The sequence below is a fragment of the Salmo salar genome, chromosome ssa20, assembly GCF_905237065.1.
Source record: "Salmo salar chromosome ssa20, Ssal_v3.1, whole genome shotgun sequence".
Lineage (NCBI taxonomy): Eukaryota > Metazoa > Chordata > Actinopteri > Salmoniformes > Salmonidae > Salmo > Salmo salar.
The window spans coordinates 15,148,526-15,167,807 of record NC_059461.1 but is presented as its reverse complement, the minus strand read 5'-3'; the positions used below and the strand labels follow the sequence as shown (position 1 = coordinate 15,167,807).

General features: G+C 42.3%; 1 protein-coding gene across 6 annotated transcripts in view; it reads left to right on the top strand.

Annotated features, from left to right (window-relative positions):
• Positions 1 to 19,282, top strand: part of LOC106580090 (cytosolic carboxypeptidase 1) — a 44,079-nt gene that overhangs the window by 4,836 nt on the left and 19,961 nt on the right. For all 6 annotated transcript variants that reach the window (XM_014160726.2, XM_014160727.2, XM_045702980.1 and 3 more), the window contains exons 3-7: positions 939 to 1,069; positions 12,717 to 12,784; positions 16,326 to 16,389; positions 16,805 to 16,951; positions 17,079 to 17,210. In XM_014160726.2, the coding sequence (XP_014016201.1) occupies positions 939 to 1,069; positions 12,717 to 12,784; positions 16,326 to 16,389; positions 16,805 to 16,951; positions 17,079 to 17,210 (542 nt within the window). The remainder of the gene's footprint in view (positions 1 to 938; positions 1,070 to 12,716; positions 12,785 to 16,325; positions 16,390 to 16,804; positions 16,952 to 17,078; positions 17,211 to 19,282) is intronic.

Here is a 19,282-nt window from a genome sequence, read left to right as displayed (position 1 = left end):
ACCAAAGACTTGTTTGCTACAACACCTTGCTTATTTCAGCAAGGAGAAACAACGTTTCATCACATTATTAAGAGTCCATTTTACCGCAGAAATGGACTCAACTGCACAAATTCCGGCCGTCCCATCTTCAGTCTGTTTCGCAACAGAAAGCAAAAATAATCATTTCTTATTGGACGAGTCCAGGTAGTCCCCACTTTCTGCCCTTTTTTCTTCCATTTCTTCTTGATTCCTGGGTATATGTTAAATACATGTTTTATTTCCGTTTTTTTTTTTCTTCAAACTGTTATGACTTTTATTTTATTTTCATGACATCCATAACTACACGGTTATGCAGTAATAGTGCCAGCTCCAGAACTAATATTTCAATGGCGTAGGCAGCTCAATTTATAGGCTAACTTTTCATTAACTCTGGGCTTGGTAGATTGTTTGACTCTCTCTTAGTGTGACTGTCTCTGCTGTTTAGTCTAGCTAATATGTCTGTGAGCATGTGTGTGCATTTGTCTTTTGTGTTGTGTTTGAGCAGTCTCTCACTCAGTGTATTTTGGTCTGTTTGTCTCTTTTTTCCCTCTCTCCCTTGGTCTCGCACTGTCTTTATAAGGGCATATGAAAGACATTTGGTCTATTTCTACGTTTAGATTCTCTCTCCCATGGCTGTGACCTTTGACCTCACTGCCCCACATTAGCGTAATATAACCAGAGCATAGTTTTGTTCATTAGGGCGCACTATGGGAAATACTTTAAAATGTTTCACAACAGAAAGGGAAAATAAGCATTTCTTATTGGACGAGTCCAGGTAGTCGCTCCCGGTTTCTGTCCTTCTTCCCCCTCTGTGTGGTGCCAAATGATCATGACCCTGGAGACTATTTGCTTTATGAGAGCATGACCTGATGCCAAGGTATATGTTAAGTATTAAACCTCTTTGTCTCTCTCTCTCCCAGTGTTCCCAGTAACTCCAGGGTGCTGATGTTGTTGGGCCAGCTGGAGAGGCTGAACAGGGAGGCCATGCTGGCGGATGCTGAGATTGGCAGGCAGATCACTGCCAAAATCCTCCACCTCATCCAGACTCAGGGTGAGAAGAGTACTAGCATATACTGGGTTACACATTGACCATATATTTGCTTGAACCATTCTGGAAAGGCCAATGGAAAAATAAAAGCCTACAGTGCATTCGGAAGGTATTCAGACCCCTTGACTTTTTCCACACTTTATGTTACAGCCTTATTCTAAAATTACATTGTTTTTTTTACTCATCAATCTACACACAATAACACATGACAGCAAAAAAAAAACTTTTTTAGAAATGTTTCCAAATGTATTAAAAATAAACAACTGTAATATTACATTTACATAAGTATTCAGACCCTTTAGTATTTTGTTGAAGCACCTTTGGCAGCGATTACAGCCTCAGTCTTCATGGGTATGACGCTACAAGCTTGGCACACCTATATTTGGGGAGTTTCTCCCATTCATCTCTAGAGATCCTCTCAAGCTCTGTCAGGTTGGATGGGGAGCGTCGCTGCACAGCTATTTTCAGGTCTCTCCAGAGATGTTTGATCGGTGTTCAAGTCTGAGCTCTGGCTGGGCCACTCAAGGACATTCAGAGACTTGTCCTGAAGCCACTCCTGCGTTGTCTTGGCTGTGTGCTTAGGGTCGTTGTCCTGTTGGAAGGTGAACCCCCCCCCCCCCAGTCTGAGGTCCGTTCATCTTTCCCTCGATCCTGACTAGTCCCAGTCCCTGCCACTGAAAAACATCCTCACAGCATGATGCTGCCCCCACCATTATTCACCATAGGGATGGTGCCAGGTTTCCTCCAGACGTGATGACTGAACTCTTTCGCCTGAATGCCAATCTTGGTTTCATCAGATCAGAGAATCTTGTTTCTCATGGTCTGAGAGTCCTTTTAGGTGCCTTTTGGCAAACTTAAAGTGGGCTGTCATGTACCTTTTTACTGAGGAGTGGCTTCCGTCTGGCCACGCTACCATGAAGGCCTGATTGGTTTAGCGCTGTAGAAAAGTTCTCCCATCTCCACAGAGGAACTCTGGAGCTCTGTCAGAGTGACCCCTGATTGCTCAGTTTGGCTGGGAGGCCAGCTCTAGGAAGAGTCTTGGTGGTTCCAAACTTCTTCCATTTAAGAATGATGGAGGCCACTGTGTTCTTGGGGACCTTCAATGCTGCAGAAATGTTTTGGTACCCTTCCTCGGATCTGTGCCTCGACACAATCCTGTCTCGGAGCTCTACAGACAATTCCTTGGACCTCATGGTTTGGTTTTTGCTCTAACATGCACTATCAACTTTGGGACCTTTATATAGTCAGGTTTGTGCCTTTCCAAATCATATCCAATCAATTGAATTTACCACAGGTTGACTCCAAACAAGTTGTAGAAACATCTCAAGAATGATCAATGGAAACAGGATGCACCTGAGCTCAATTTGAATCTCATAGCAAAGGGTCTTAATACTTATGTAAATAAGATATTTCTGTTTTTTATTTTTAATACATTTGCTAAAAATTCTAAAAACCTGTTTTCGCTTTGTCATTATGGGATATTGTGAGTAGATAGATGAGGAAACAAATGTATTGTGTATAGTTTTTAGAATAAGGCTATAACGTAACAAAATGTTGAAAATGATTCTTTCCTAATGCACTGTTAAACACTGAGAATCCAACAAGCGCCTGTGTCTTGTTATAGCTGGTTATAATTTAAGATTTTGGCAAGTAAACGGCGCATAAGCTGCGCATATTTTGCCAGTCTGCTCCGGTGGAATTTCACAGCATCTTTCTTGCGCTGAATAATTGCTGGCAATACAGTCTTATCATAGCTGCACCCTATCACATCTGTATCACAGACATCTTAACGCATGTCTTTGTTGAGGCACTTGTGTCTCTGCTCAACATATTCAGGCTTCTCCTCAAAGAATTTAAGTGTGGAGCTGCGCCACCTTGTGGACTGGCTGCGCCACTCATTTAAGGCCAGGCATCACACCCTAATCGGGTATTTCTTTTGCTCTAGATTGCAGGATATGGGCTCCATCCTTCCCGTACTCAGCAGCACCATCTTGTTTAAAAATCCTGGGGAGAACCCTGATCTCTACTTTCATATACCTTCTTTGTGGCTGCATTAATATTTCACCTGCACCGCCAAGCCCCAACAACTGCCTGTAACACTTCAACATTATTTGTATTCTTCTCCTGGCTGCACATCGCCTCAAACCCATTACAGTATTACTGTCATTACTTTCAGTATTATGCACACATGATTCACTCACTCACCCCTGTTATGCCAGCTGGCGCATATGGCAGCAACCGAAGGCTGTCTTAGCTATCTTCTCCTCTGTTATGTACCCCAACTCTAAGGCAGATGTTGTTGGAGCTCCGTCTCGATGGTTTTCTGCCATGTTGTGTTGGGCCTTCCTTCTGGAGACCAGTGGACAGCTCTTCTCTTGGAATGGGGTCTGTGTTCTTCCTTGAACGCCTCCAATCCAGCTCAAGCGGCATCCTTTGAGTATTGTGTCCGTAGCGTCCTGCTTTGTTTGTCTGAGGAAGGGGGTGTTCGATAGTGTTCGCACAAAAGATGACGTTCATGATTATTTGGCGCCAAGTTGGGTGAAGGGTTTAGTTCAGCCATTTTTCAGTACTCGTAACCATGTAGGCATAGAAGTGTTGTCAGGACACAGTTCTGTTAGGTTTTGAGTTCTCTTTGTGCTGTATTGTCTTGACCTCCCCGATTTGTTTGAACTTTGAAGGTTGTTTGGGCTTTCTTGATCCTAGTGCAGATGTCTATGCGTGTAGGTATAATGCAATGGTGCTCCCTAGGTATGTAAAACTGTGTGTCAAATCCAAGTATTGTTACTTGATTTTTTTTGACTGCCTTTGCTGCGTTGATGGGAAAGAGCTGTCTTGCAGTTAACCAGTCCGACTTGCTTCTATCTCTTTTTTCTTCTTCTTGTACCCTAGTTGTGTGTGTGTGTGTGTGTGTGTGTGTGTGTGTGTGTGTGTGTGTGTGTGTGTGTGTGTTATAAAACCGCCAGATCATCGGCAAAGTCAAGGTCTTCTAGAGTTTAATACAAGGTCCATCGTATTTAGGGCCGGGAACCTCACGATACAATATTCTCATGATACTTAGGTGCTCATACGATATGTATTGCGATTCTATATGTATCACGATCAGTGGTGGAAAAGGTACTCAATTGTCATAGTTGAGTAGAAGTAAAGATAGGCTACCCAAATATAAAAAATGACTCCAGTAAAAGTGAGACCCAGTAAAATACTACTACTACTTGAGTGAAAGTTTTAAAGTATCTAGTTTTAAATGTGCTTTGTTGAGTGGTGGGAAAACTACTCAATTGTCATACTTGAGTAAATTGTAAAAGCAAATGCTATACATCAAATTCCTTATGTTAAGCAGACATGACAGCACAATTTTCTTGTTCTTTTAATTTATGGACAGCCATGGGCACACTCCAACAGTCAGACATAGTTTAAAAACGCAATATTTGTGTTTAGTGAGTCCACCAATCAGAGGCAGTAGGGATTACAACATGTTATATTGATTTTAGACCATTTTGCTGTCCTGCCTGAGCATTCGAAATGTAACAAGTACTTTTGGGTGTCAAGGGAAATATATGGGAGTAAATGGTACATATTTTTTTTAGAAATGTAGTGGAGTAAAAGTAGTCAAATATAAATAGTAGGTACAGATACCCAAAAAACGACCTAAAGGAAAGATTCACCCATTTTAAATGTTGTGTTGTTTTTGTGCATCTGACTGATGTTCTATTGATTCTTGGGGTGTTTTCGTGTGTATCTGAACTATTCACCATTAAAGCAGGCAGAAATTCAGTTGGTATGATAAGTTTTGCATCATACCGGTTCTGTTTCTGCCTGCTTGAACTGCAATAGCTCAGATGCACATGAAATTACCCCCAGGAATCGTTAGAACATCGCTTGGAGATCTACAAAATAACATTCAAAATGGGTGTATCTTTCCTTTTAAGTAGAACTTCAAAGTATTTTTTGTTATGTTACACTATTGATTTACAATTCTGTATGTATTGCGATTCTATACTGCGTTTTTATTGGGATTCAATGTTCCAAACATATTGCTCACTGTCTGCTGCAGAAATGAGAGGGCATGAGAAAACGATTTTTTATCAGCCATGGAAATTAAAGTGGTGAAAAATGTTGTCTCACCAAATGGAAACAAGTGAACTGGACATCAACATTGATTGAAGAACACTTCAAGATCAGCATTCAGACACAAACATATTGGTTTGTCACGCCAAGCTTCAGATTGCTGATCTGAGCTAGATAAGTAACTAACTTGGCTAGATCGTTCTTCGTTCTAAGCTCATAGCCTGTTAGCAAAACTTGGCTTTTAGCCCGTAGCTCAATTTTGCTTTACACCAGTTTTTTTTTAGTTTATATAATGGGCAGGACATACTTTCCAATGTCTGATATTGGCAGTAGAGGTCATTGATCTGCTCTTTCGGAATCATTAGAGATCATCACATTATACATTTGGTTGTTGCTCAAATAGGTTTTCACCCACAAACACAGTATGTTTTTATTATGGAAATCCAGTCTTCTAGAGAGGAAATGCTGTCTCAAAGCGGTGGTGCGGGCTGAAATGTGAGCTCTCTCTCTCTCTCTCTCTCTCTCTCTCTCGGTGGAACGTCCCTCTTGCAGAGATATAATCTCTATGGTCCTCCTAAACCCTGCACTCACGGCACACTACAGCTCTAATCGGGCTCGGGCTCCGGCCACATCCTGTCACAGCCAGCCCCATTTGGGAGACGTCCACACAGTCATCATGTACAGTCCCCGATAGGAGAGAGGGAGGAAGAGAATAATGACTGCTGCAGTATCAGACGCACGGACGCAACAGGGCAACTGCCTCCTCTGTCTTTCTCTCCGCGCCTGGGCCTCGTACTTGCTGTCTGTATAGGAGGGCACCTGGCTGGAACGCAGCCTGGTCTGCCCCGTCCGTCTGTCTGTCTGGGCTGCTTGAATGCTGAGTAGGTGGAGTGAAGAGGGGAGGCTGGGTAGTGTAGTAACCTTCTAGGATTGGTCACACGCCACAGTGCCTTAGAGTGCAGGGGGAGGTGCTACGAGCTGTGTCCCGTCCTGGTCTGGTGGTTGGGCTTGGGGGCGATTAGCATCCTTGTACTCGGCTGTATCGGGATCGTTGAAAAAGAAAAAGAGAGCCGCACACTCTAGGAGCTCAGATGCAATAAGTTAATAATCTAATAACCAGCGTTTTCACAGACAAGCTGTCTTCATCAGGGTATAATGACAAACACTGCAGGTCACTAGTTTACATAGTTTCAAAGGACACACACAGGTGTCTAATCATGGCTGGGTGTGGCTTGATATCATTGGTTAATTTACAGATATAAATAGAACATATTAAAAAAATGAATGAATAGTATACGATCATAGATTCAATTTGTCTACAATCGTGGCCAAAACGTTTTGAGAATGACACATACATTCTCAAACTTTTCACAAAGTTTGCTGCTTCAGTGTCTTTAGATATTTTTGTCAGATGTTACTATGGAATACTGAAGTATAATTACAAGCATTTCATAAGTGTCAAAGGCTTTTATTGACAATTACATGAAGTTGATGCAAAGAGTCAATACTTGCAGTGTTGACCCTTCTTTTTTCAAGACCTCTGTAATCCGCCCTGGCATGCTGTCATTTAACTTCTGGGCCATATTCTGACTGATGGCAGCCCATTCTTTCATAGTCAATGCTTGGAGTTTGTTAGAATTTGTGGGTTTTTGTTTGTCCACCCACCTCTTGAGGATTGACCACAAGTTCTCAATGGGATTAAGGTCTGGGGAGTTTCCTGGCCATGGACTCAAAAATATCTATGTTTTGTTCCCCGAGCCATTTAGTTATCACTTTAGCCTTATGAGAAGGTGCTCCATCATGCTGGAAAAGGCATTGCTCATCACCAAACTGTTCCTGGATGGTTGGGAGAAGTTGCTCTCGGAGGATGTGTTGGTACCATTCTTTATTCATGGCTGTGTTCTTAGGCAAAATTGTGAGTGAGCCCACTCCCTTGGCTGAGAAGCAACCCCACACATGAATGGTCTCAGGATGCTTTACTGTTGGCATGACACAGGACTGATGGTAGCGCTCACCTTGTCTTCTCCGGACAAGCTTTTTACTGGATGCCCCAAACAATCGGAAAGGGGATTCATCAGAGAAAATGACTTTACCCCAGTCCTCAGCAGTCCAATCCCTGTACCGTTTACAGAATGTCAGTCTGTCCCTGATGTTTTTCCTGGAGAGAAGTGGCTTCTTTGCTGCCCTTCTTGACACCAGGCCATCCTCCAAGTCTTTGCCTCACTGTGTGTGCAGATGCACTCACACCTGCCTGCTGCCATTCCTGAGCAAGCTCTGTACTGGTGGTGCCCCGATCACGCAGCTGAATCAACTTTAGGAGACAGTCCTGGCGCTTGCTGGACTTTCTTGGGCGCCCTGAAGCCTTCTTTACAACAATTGAACTGCTCTCCTTGAAGTTCTTGATGATCCGATTAAATGTTTGATTTAGGTGCAATCTTACTGGCAGCAATATCCTTGCCTGTGAAGCCCTTTTTGTGTAAAGCAATGATGATGGCAGGTGTTTCCTTGCAGGTAACCATGGTTGAGGAAGAAAAATGATTCCAAGCACCACCCTCCTTTTGAAGCTTCCAGTCTGTTATTCGAACTCAATCAGCATGACAGAGTGATCTCCAGCCTTGTCCTCGTCAACACTCACACATGTGTTAACGAGAGAATCATTGACATGATGTCAGCTGGTCATTTTGTGGCAGGGCTGAAATGCAGTGGAAATGTTTTTTGGGGATTCAGTTCATTTGCATGGCAAAGAGGGACTTTGCAATTAATTGCAATTCATCTGATCACTCTTCATAACATTCTGGAGTATATGCAAATTGCCATCATACAAACTGAGGCAGCAGACTTTGTGAAAATTAATATTTGTGTCATTCTAAAAACTTTTGGCCACGACTGTACATAGGCCTACAAACATTTACAATGGATAGCAAAATCACTATATTCACAAGAACGGCTTCAGATCAAAGTCTACGTTGAGACTGAAGGGAGCAAGAGTCTTTAAATTAAAGATCCAGGCAACCTCTCATTTTAACAATAAATTGTCAAGGTCACCCCCTCTCCTAGGGAGGGTGACGTGTTCGATGCCGATATAACGTAGGGATGAAATAGTGGTTAGTTTCCAAAAAGTGGGCCACAACTGGTTACGTCGAGTTTTTGCACCTAATGGTGCTACGATGCTCAGAGATTCGTACTTTTAATTCACTCTTCGTTTTACCCACATTTTTTTTTTAAATAAGATAAATAACTGCCTCAGTGGAGCAGGTGATAACACCTTTGATTGGGATCTGTTTCCCTGTATGGGTGTCTTTTGAAGGATCTACATTTTGTAAGTGCCATTGCATTGAGCACAGCCATTACACTAGTAGTTTCCATCCAGTAGAGGCGTAAATAGACGTTGTGCTGGGGTATTTGGGGGTGGTAAATCAGTTTACCAATTGATCTCTGAGATTTCTGCCCTGCGAGAATACGACCAAAGGAGCTTCTGAAAACACATTACTATCATCGGATCTTAGGATGTGCCGATGTTTGAACGATTCCCTTAATTTGTTCCGAGCACTTTGAATAGCGGGTACTAAGAACGCAAGAATGCATCTTTTTGCGAGACTGTCCTTGACTGTTGATTTTGTCTCCCCACACCAGATGCGATCAGAACACGCAGGTTGAAACTCTGAACCAATTATATTAATTTGAGGACAGATCGAAAAGCATGAAACATTTATGGCATTTATTGCTGTTGCTAGCTAATTTGTCCTGGGATATAAACATTGGGTTGTTATTTTACCTGAAATGCACAAGGTCCTTTACTCCAACAATGAATCCACAGATAAAAGTTAAACCGAGTTTGTTTCTATTGATCTCTCCTCCTTCAGGCTTCTTCTTCTTCGGACTTTATATAGCAGTTGGCAACCAACTTTAAGGTGGATTAGCACAACTGACTGGAGTGTGAACCTCCAGATGGCACGTGGGTATATGCTCTTAAAAACCAATGAGGAGATGGCACGTGGGTATATGTTCCTAAAAACCAATGAGGAGATGGCACGTGGTTATATGCTTCTAAAAACCTATGAGGAGATGGCACGTGGGTATATGCTCCTAAAAACCAATGAGCAGATGGCACGTGGGTATATGTTCCTAAAAACCAATGAGGAGATGGCACGTGGTTATATGCTCCTATAAACCAATGAGGAGATGGCACGTGGGTATATGCTCCTATAAACCAATGAGGAGATGGCACGTGGGTATATGCTCCTATAAACCAATGAGGAGATGGCACGTGGGTATATGCTCCTATAAACCAATGAGGAGATGGCACGTGGGTATATGTTCCTAAAAACCAATGAGGAGATGGCACGTGGGTATATGCTCCTATAAACCAATGAGGAGATGGCACGTGGGTATATGCTCCTAAAAACCAATGAGGAGATGGCACGTGGGTATATGTTCCTAAAAACCAATGAGGAGATGGCACGTGGGTATATGTTCCTATAAACCAATGAGGAGATGGCACGTGGGTATATGTTCCTAAAAACCAATGAGGAGATGGCACGTGGGTATATGTTCCTATAAACCAATGAGGAGATGGCACGTGGGTATATGTTCCTAAAAACCAATGAGGAGATGGCACGTGGGTATATGTTCCTATAAACCAATGAGGAGATGGCACGTGGGTATATGTTCTTATAAACCAATGAGGAGATGGCACGTGGGTATATGTTCCTATAAACCAATGAGGAGATGGCACGTGGGTATATGCTCCTAAAAACCAATGAGCAGATGGGAGAGGCAGGACTTGCAGTCCGTCAAGCTTCACAAATAGAACCAAGTTCTATTTTGGCGCCTGGCCATGCAGACGCTCGCGAGCAGTGTGGGTGCAATGATTGAATAACATGTATGTGTCTGGTCAGCATGTTAGGGTCAGGTTGCATAAGAAAATGGTCCATGGCTTCAATACCGCCCTCGTGAGGAACATTCATGTTTAACGACTCAACGTCAAAGTTACTAACAAAGTATTCTCAGGGAGAGAATCAAGAGATTCAATATTAGAGACCATACTGCTGCTGTCCTTTACAAAGGACAGGAGCTGTTCTGCAAGTGATCTAATATGAGTCAACGAAAGTCGATAAAAGGGCCGTTACTCCATCAATGCCCGCTACAATAGGGCGCCCAGGAGGTTTTGTAACATTTCTTGTGTAATTTCGGCAAAGTATAGAAAGTGACAATTTTAGGGTGTTGAATAGCCGCCCTCGTGAGGAACATTTGTGTATAACGAGGGGGGTGATTTGACCAGAACTTAAATAGTAAAGATAGTGTTCTGAAATTGGGAAGTGGGGTCACTTCTGAGTTTCTTTTTAAAAAGTGTTGTCAAGCAGTTGTCTGACACTCATTTACATACTGGGGTACGAAGGAAGAGTACTACTGTACTGCAGCGCCATGCAGCAACTGTGGTGCAGATCTACTACAGGTAGCTACGACTTTGAGCGGTTTGTGAAGTTACTGTCTAAAGGAACAAAGGTTTCTCTGGACTCTGTATATCTCGTACTGGCAAAACTAAAACCGCTACTCTACAAATAAAATAAAGTTGCCAAAAGTTGAACTGGTTTCTGAAGACAGTGTTTACGGTTCACCTTGCCAGACAATAAAAGTAAATAAATAGTGTAAAGCCCACTATATTCTATTTTGCTTCAGAAAACCTCAATAACCAATTAAAACCCTTGTATTGGATAGTGCTTGTGTAGATAACACAACATGGATACCATAATACTGGGTAGTTGTTGCCCTTAAACGCAGGCCCGCGAGCAACTGCGGCCCCTCACGAGTTCAGATTTTGAACATAACAGTATGCCAGTGGAAGGGAGGACAGTAGCAGGTGACCCAACTGGTTTGTGACTATCATTTCCTGTTGTAGCCAATTCAATTGCAGTCATTCTGTTACAGATTTTTTGTTGTTGACGTTCTGTTACGGAATGACACGTTTTAAAAGACTTAAATCATAAACCAAATTGTTATCAGTAAAAACAATTACATAATTGGTAGGTCTACCTTGTTACTTCTGTGAACTTTCATTATCCTCCCTCATGAATGAGAGAAATGAGAAAATATCTTCAATATAAGTGTTTTTGTAACAGAATGGCAAGACAATATTTCTTAAACTTACAGAAGGCATATAATTTCTGTAACATTCAATATAAATGTTGATATTAGTTGGCAAGGATCTTAACTTCAACTTTATTGTGTTTTGATGCATTTGTAATACCTTTTTTGAATACTTTTTCTGGTAGATGTTTTCTAAGACCCCTTTTCCATCTGTTTGACCAGAAATCAAAGCATTTGCTTATCCCAAATTTTAGGATGAAAATGGTTGAAAAATGTATATATGCCTTAATTTCTCAAACATATAGACTCTTAACTTTCATTTGACACCACATTTGACATGGTCCTATGAACTTCACATGTTGGTGCTCATGGGTCCTTTTACATGGAAATGACCAAACTTATGTTGTTTTGGTTTTGAGGGTCAACGGTGAGCTATTGTTTTGTTCATTAGGTCTGCTCAATCAAACACTCCATCAAACCTCTACTGGCCTGGGTGGTGTGGCCAGCATCCACACCAGCAATAGGTCTCTATTTCATGGGATATGAGCTGCCCTGGGTGCTGCTGACTGAGTTATATTTTGTTTGCTTTCCTGGACTTTGTGTTATTTCTGTTAGTTTCTACTAGGGCCCTCAAACTCAACCCTGGCCCTCTAAGCCAGTTCCACTGCATGTTTTCTTTGTTCCTCTCTAATCAGGAACCGATTTTAGACCTAGGACACCAGGTGGGTGCAATTAATGATAAGGTAAAACGAGGTCCGGAGCAGCGGGCTCCGGACCTCGTTGAGTTGGTGTTTGAGTTTGCTCTATGTTGGTTTTTAGTGCTCTTTTTGTGCGTGCGCGTGTGTAAGCGAGACAGATTGATGTGGTCATTTTCTGTGATGGGCAAGTCCCCTTTGTATTTTTACTAATTGTTGAGGAGCTGTCGCGGGAAGTTTGCGGGAGTTTTGTGTCCATCCATGTGGTAAGACTGTTTCAGAGAGAACCTGTGGCAGGCAGTGGCGTATTTTTGACTTCAACGAATCATTGGGGAGGAACATTTTGCCTCTTTCTAATAATTGGGAAATCTATCCGCCCTGTCCCTCCTGTAAATTACGCCCCTGAGGAAAACACTAAAAGGAGAGAAACGAGGGGTAGTAATGGGGGTTGGGGGTCAGACTGAGAGAGAGGCAGAGCCCTCTTTCTCTAAGAGAGGAGTATGTTTCACTCTTCTACAGCAGCAGCAAATGGATTTCACATTTTCTGTAAATGGAGAGCTGCAGGGCTCATGTTTTGAAACGTTTAATGTACTATACATGCTATTTATATTTGTTTATACAGTACTCACTTTCACTTTAAAATCAGGAATTCTGCTATTTAGTTAAGAAATAGCATGGTAAAAATGACAACGATATGATGACCTTATAACTAGGCTAGTCATTACTTGTGCTATAGTAGCCTATTAACACTAACATAGCGAAGGGAAATGTAATGTAACTTAAGTCCCTCTGTGTTTCAGAGAAGACACGGAAGGAGATCATGTCCAAGGGCTCCAGTGGCATGGAGGTCATCCTGGCGACCTTAGAGGTGAGTTCACATCCTGTTCCACTATGATGTTAATATAGTCCCAGAAATCGAGCACACATGTCACTTGGGTTGCATTTACACAGGCAGCCTAATTCTGAACGGTTGGTCTTTTGACCAATCAGATCAGCTCTTTTGCCAATAATTAGGCAAAAAATCTGAATTGGGCTGCCTGTGTAAATGAAGCCATAGGGCAATTTTTTTTGTGCACTACTGTAACGCCACATTCCACTACTGCTACTGTACAATACCACAACATCATAAGCAGAGGGCATAAGGAGACCAGCACATTAATGAAAAGGAATATCGTTGAGTAGCCATTTCACACTATCGTGCCGACCCAAACCAAACTGAGCTGGATCTGATATTTTTAGCAGGGTTCCAGCAACTGTGGTGGATGTGTAACCAGGCCGGAACGGTACGGTACGCTCGCCTCTGCTCGGCTCAGTAGTGTGAAAAGGGTACAACTCACGTATAACAAGGACTATCAACGTCATGGTGTCCTAAAAGTAATGGAACTAATAGTCTTCCCCGAGATGCAGTTTACATGGCACACACTTGGTTTCAGCAATGGATTTTATATCTCGCCATCTCGTTATTCTCCCCATGCACTTATAAATCATTTGATGAGAGATCAATCGCTTGCCTCGAAGCGAGCATAGAAGGCGAGCATAGCTTGTATGGTAGGCTCGTGTCACTGGGCAGCTCGTGGCTGGGTTTCGCCTTTGTAATCCGTGATAGTTTGCAAGCCCTGCCACATCCGACGAGCTTCAGAGCCGGTGTAGTAGCATTCGATCTTAGTCCTGTATTGACGCTAGTTCCTGTTTGATTGTTCGTCCGAGGGCGTAGGGGGATTTCTTATAAGCGTCCGGGTTAGTGTCCCGCTCCTTGAAAGCGCTAGCTCTAGCCTTTAGCTCAATGCAGATGTTGCCTGTAATCCAGTGGTCACCAACCTTTTCTGAGTCACGATCACTTTCTGAGTCAAAATGCAGACCGAGGGCTTAAACAGGGCTTAAAAAACGTGAGCCTATGCAACATTAACCAATTAAAAACACTTTTGTAGCAATGAGGTTTGTGCAGTAGGTTATAAGCCGAATACATTATCACTGCATGTTGGCTATACTTGAATTGCCCAGCCAATGTTGTTCTTCGCCGACCATTTTGAAATTATATTTCTACATTTTTTAGGTATATGATCACACTGGTAATATAGAATTTGTTGTATTACTTGTGAGAAACAGCTGAGTGAGCATTTCCTTTTCTATTTTTTTTTTTCTGGACTGGTGGCCTGCATCTGATGTTCAGTCTGAGGGGAGGGAGGGAGCAGCGGTGAGGCTGCCTCTTACCCGACTCACCGTCCCTCCTCTTTCCCTCCCTCCGCTGAGAAAAGGGGACACGGTCTTCCAGCTGATGGCGAAACACTGCATTATTTCTACCTCATTTCTGCCTCGTGCACCAATTCATGTTGTTACTCCTATGACCAGAGAAAGTGAAATATTCCTCCATATTAAAAAGACACAAGCCGCTAATAATAACACAAGCTTATCAGAACACTTTTCTGTACGCATTCATTGCAGCTGCGGTGCTGGTTGTACCGTGAGTGGAGGGAGAACACGCATGGCTTCTAAAAAAGTGTTCACAGGGCTGAATAACAACTTGTAACATGAACTTACTCATAAAAACGTTGATTCCTTGAGTCTCTCTCTAGTTATGGTTTTAAAAGTTTTGCAATCTTATATTGTTAACTCCTGTGTGTTTGAGGCTTCTTTTCACAGTCTATGGCGTGAGGAAACAGTGCAGACACGTTGATCTGAGCTATCTGATTGGCCAGCGGTAGGCCTATAAGTGCACTTCATTTGCCCTCTGGGCCTGTCAGGTAGCCAGAGTTCTACCTTCAATATGGGAACACTTTGCCTTCCTGGTTCTAGGGCTGCTGAATCAAGTGCACCTACCACCAACAGCACTAGGGCTGCTGAATCAAGTGCACCTACCACCAACAGCACAAATCAAATAAAAACAATTGGAATGCAAGGCTTTATCATTGTCTTTTTTACAGAAATGTTTGGTGATCAACTAGGAATGCCTTGGAGATCAACCAGTCGATCGCGATTGACCGGTTGGTGTCCACAGCTGTAATCCATTGGTTCTGGTTGGGATATGTACGTACGGTCGCTGTGGGGACGTCGTCGTCGATGCATGTTAATGAAGCCGATGACGGATGTAGTAAACTCCTCAATGCCATTGGATGAATCCCGGAGTCGTGCTAGCAAAACAGTCCTGTAGCTTAGCATGCGCTTCATCGGACCACTTCTGAAATGAGCGTCTCACTGATACTTCCTGTTAGATTTTTTTTTATTGTAAGCAGAACTCTGGAAGATAGAGTTATGGTCAGATTTGCCTAATGGATGGCGAGGGAGAGCTTTGTATGCATCTCTGTGTGTGGAATAAAGGTGATCTGGATTTTTTTCCCCCCCTCCAGTTGCACAGATGGCATGCTGGTAGAAATTTGGTCAAACGGATTTCAGTTTTCCTGCATTAAAATCAATGTGCATGAATGGCTGTTTGTTTGTCTTAGGGTTGCAAAAGAGGGAATATTACTGGTAACTTTCAAAGTTTACCAGTATACCAGAATTTTGGTAACTTTCAAGGATTTAATGGAATTTATCACATGACATATAGGTGGCCTTTTTGGGTACTTCACATTATCATGTGTCTAATTCTCTGGCCCTCTGTGTACCCTATCACATGTAAAATATATACATGAAAAAAATATAATGACAAAGCTGTAAAGCATAATCCTAAATATAACCCATCAACTTAATGTTTATAATGAGGGTTTCGGCATAAAATATTCTTTCTATTTTTACACACTTTGAATTATTTTACATGTCTTTGTTGTAAAAGAGGGTTTCCCAAAAACGAGTCTTGGTTTTTGCCCTAGCACTACACAGCTGATTCAAATAATCAACTCATATTCAAGCTTTTGATCATTTGAATCAGCTGTGTAGTGTTAGGGGGAAAACTAAATGTGCACTCCTTGGGGTCCCGAGAACCGAGTTGGTATCAAAAAAGAAAATAGATGGAAGATTTGCGGAATTAGTCAAAAAATAATGCCATTGTTGATTAGATGCTTTTTTTTCATTAACGAGGTTATTTTCTCTAAAACCATATGGTCTATTCACTAGAAACTCATGGACAATATGGACACAGATATAAAGAAAATATACTTTATATGAATACATTTTTTAAAGTATAAATTACCAAAGTTACCATTGATGACCTGTGGTCCTCTGTAGCTCAATTGGTAGAGCATTGCGGATTCGATTCCTGGGACCACCCGTATGTAAAATGTATGCACGCACGACTGTATGTCGCTTTGGATAAAATCATCTGTTAAATGGCATATATTATAATTACCAAAGTTACCGGTAGTTTAGCAGCCCCATTCTATGTGTGTGCACACGTACGAATGTGTTTGTCATTGCTCACATGTTATTTTGTGTTGGTATGCGTTGGTAATATCCATGCTCTCTGTTTTTGATAGAACACACAGGATCTGCAAACTATCCTGAACATTCTGTACATTCTGAATGAGCTGTTAACTGTGGGTAAGTGGTAACCGCTCTTTACTTGGATAATGGAAACTAACGGTTTCCTGTTTGACAGTGTCTTGCTCACTGATTTGATGAGTATCAGATTGTCTTGGGTGGAAACAGTGCTTTGATTGGGTAGATGGTGTGACTGAAGTGGTGGTTTGTTAGGCTGTGTTTACACAGGCAGCCCAATTCTGATATTTTTCGACCAACCAGGTCAGCCCTGAAAAAGATCTGATGTGAAAAGGTTGAATGTGATTGGTCAGAAGACTAATTAGAATTGGGCTGCCAGTGTAAAACTGTGGCGATTGATTTACTTGTGGAAACTGAGATGGTTATTTGTAAATTTGTGGAAGCTGTGTTAATGATAGGTGTGTGTGTGTGTGTGTGTGTGTGTGTGTGTGTGTGTGTGTGTGTGTGTGTGTCCCAGGTGGGGGGCGCAGGGTTGGTGTGTTTGTGTCCAAGGGGGGCACAGGCATCCTGCTGCAGCTAGTCCTCAGTGGCAGTAAAGAGTCTCCCCCCAGCGAGGAGCTCATGCTGCAGCTCCACTCACTCCTGGCCAAGGTTGGACCAAAAGGTACCACATACACACACTCTACCGCTGTAACAAGAGCCCTAACATAGTCATTCAAACTTCTACCATAATCCCTACCACAAACAGACCAATTCTCGCATGCACACTCCCTCCGTCTCTCTTTTTCCAGACAGGAAGTTTGGTGTGAAAGCCCGTCTGAACGGAGCTCTAAACGTCACTGTGAACCTGCTCAAACAGAACCTGCAGAACCACAAGCTGCTGCTGCCCTGCCTGCAGGTCCTACGGGTCTACTCCTCCAACTGTAAGTCTGACCCACACTTACTGGACTGACCTTCCATTACAGTAGGAACCAGCAGTCTGACGGACAGTTACTAACTTAACCTACTGTAGACATAGGAAACAAATCTGACAGACAATTACTAACCTAGCCTGTTGTTGCCATGGGCAGGGTTCTCCGCAAAGAATGTATGATAAGCGCGTCGCCACGTTATGTACTGGCTGCCCCACTATATACTGAACAAAAATATGAACGCAACATGCGACAATTTCAAATATTTTACTGAGTTACAGTTCATATTAGGAAATCAGTCAATTTAAATCAATTCATTAGGCTCTAATCTATTGATTTCACATGACTGGGAATACAGATATGGATCTGTTGGTCACAGATACAGTTGAAGTCAGAAGTTTACATACACCTTAGCCAAATACATTTAAACTCAGTTTTTCACAATTCCTGACATTTAATCCTAATAAAAATTCCCTGTCTTAGGTCAGTTAGGATCACCACTTTATTTTAAGAATGTGAAATGTCAAAATAATAGTAGAGAGTGATTTATTTCAGCTTTTATTTCTTTCATCACATTCCCAGTGGGTCAGAAGTTTACATACACTCAATTAGTTTTTGGTAGCATTGCCTTTAAATTGTTTAACTTGGGTCAAACGTTTCGGGTAGCCTTCCACAAGCTTTCCACAATAAGTTGGGTGAATTTTGGCCCATTCCTCCTGACAGAGCTGGTGTAACTGAGTCAGGTTTGTAGGCCTCCTTGCTCACACACGCTTTTTCAGTTCTGTCCACAAATTTTCTATAGGATTGAGGTCAGGGCTTTGTGATGGCCACTCCAATACCTTGACTATGTTGTCCTTAAGCCATTTTGCCACAACTTTGGAAGTATGCTTGGTGTCATTGTCCATTTGGAAGACTCATTTGCGACCAAGCTTTAACTTCCTGACTGATGTCTTGATGTTGCTTCAATATATCCACATAATTGTTCTTCCTCTTGATGCCATCTATTTTGTGAAGTGCACCAGTCCCTCCTGCAGCAAAGCACCCCCACAACATGATGCTGCCACCCACGTGCTCCAGAAAGTACGATTTTTGTCCTCATGTGCAGTTGCAAACCATAGTCTGGCTTTTTTGTGGCCATGTTGGAGCAGTGGCCTCTTCCTTCCTGAGTGGCCTTTCAGGTTATGTCGATATAGGACTCGTTTTACTGTGGATATAGATACTTTTGTACCTGTTTCCTCCAGCATCTTCACAAGGTCCTTTGCTGTTGTTCTGGGATTGATTTACACTTTTTGTACCAAAGTACGTTCATCTCTAGGAGACAGAACGTGTCTCCTTCCTGAGCGGTATGATGGCTGCGTGATCCCATGGTGTTTATACTTGCATACTATTGTTTGTACAGATGAACGTGGTACCTTCAGGCGTTTGGAAATTGCTCCCAAGGATGAACCAGACTTGTGGAGGTCTACAATTTTTTTTCCTTCTGAGGTCTTGGCTGATTTCGTTTGATTTTCCCATGATGTCAAGCAAAGAGGCACTGAGTTTGAAGGTAGGTCTTGGAATACATCCACAGGTACACCTCCAATTGACTCAAATCATGTCAATTACCCTATCAGAAGCTTCTAAAACCATGACATCATTTTCTGGAATTTTCGAAGCTGTTTAAAGGCACAGTCAACTTAGTGCATGTAACATTTCTGACCCACTGGAATTGTGATACAGTGAAATAATCTGTTTGTAAGCAATTGTTGGAAAAGTTACTTGTGTCATGCACAAAGTACATGTCCTAACCGACTTGCCAAAACTATAGTTTGTTTACAAGAAATGTGTGGAGTGGTTGAAAAACGAGTTTTAATGACTCCAACCTAAGTGTATGTAAACTTCTGACTTCAACTGTACCTTAAAGAAAAAGTTTGGGCGTGGATCAGAAAACCAGTCAGTATCTGGTGTGACCACCATTTGCCTCATGCAGCTCGACACATCTCCTTCACATAGAGTTGAGCAGGCTGTTGATTGTGGTCTGTGGGATGTTGTCTCACTCTTCAATGGCTGTGCAAAGTTGCTGGATATTGGTGGGAGCTGTCGTA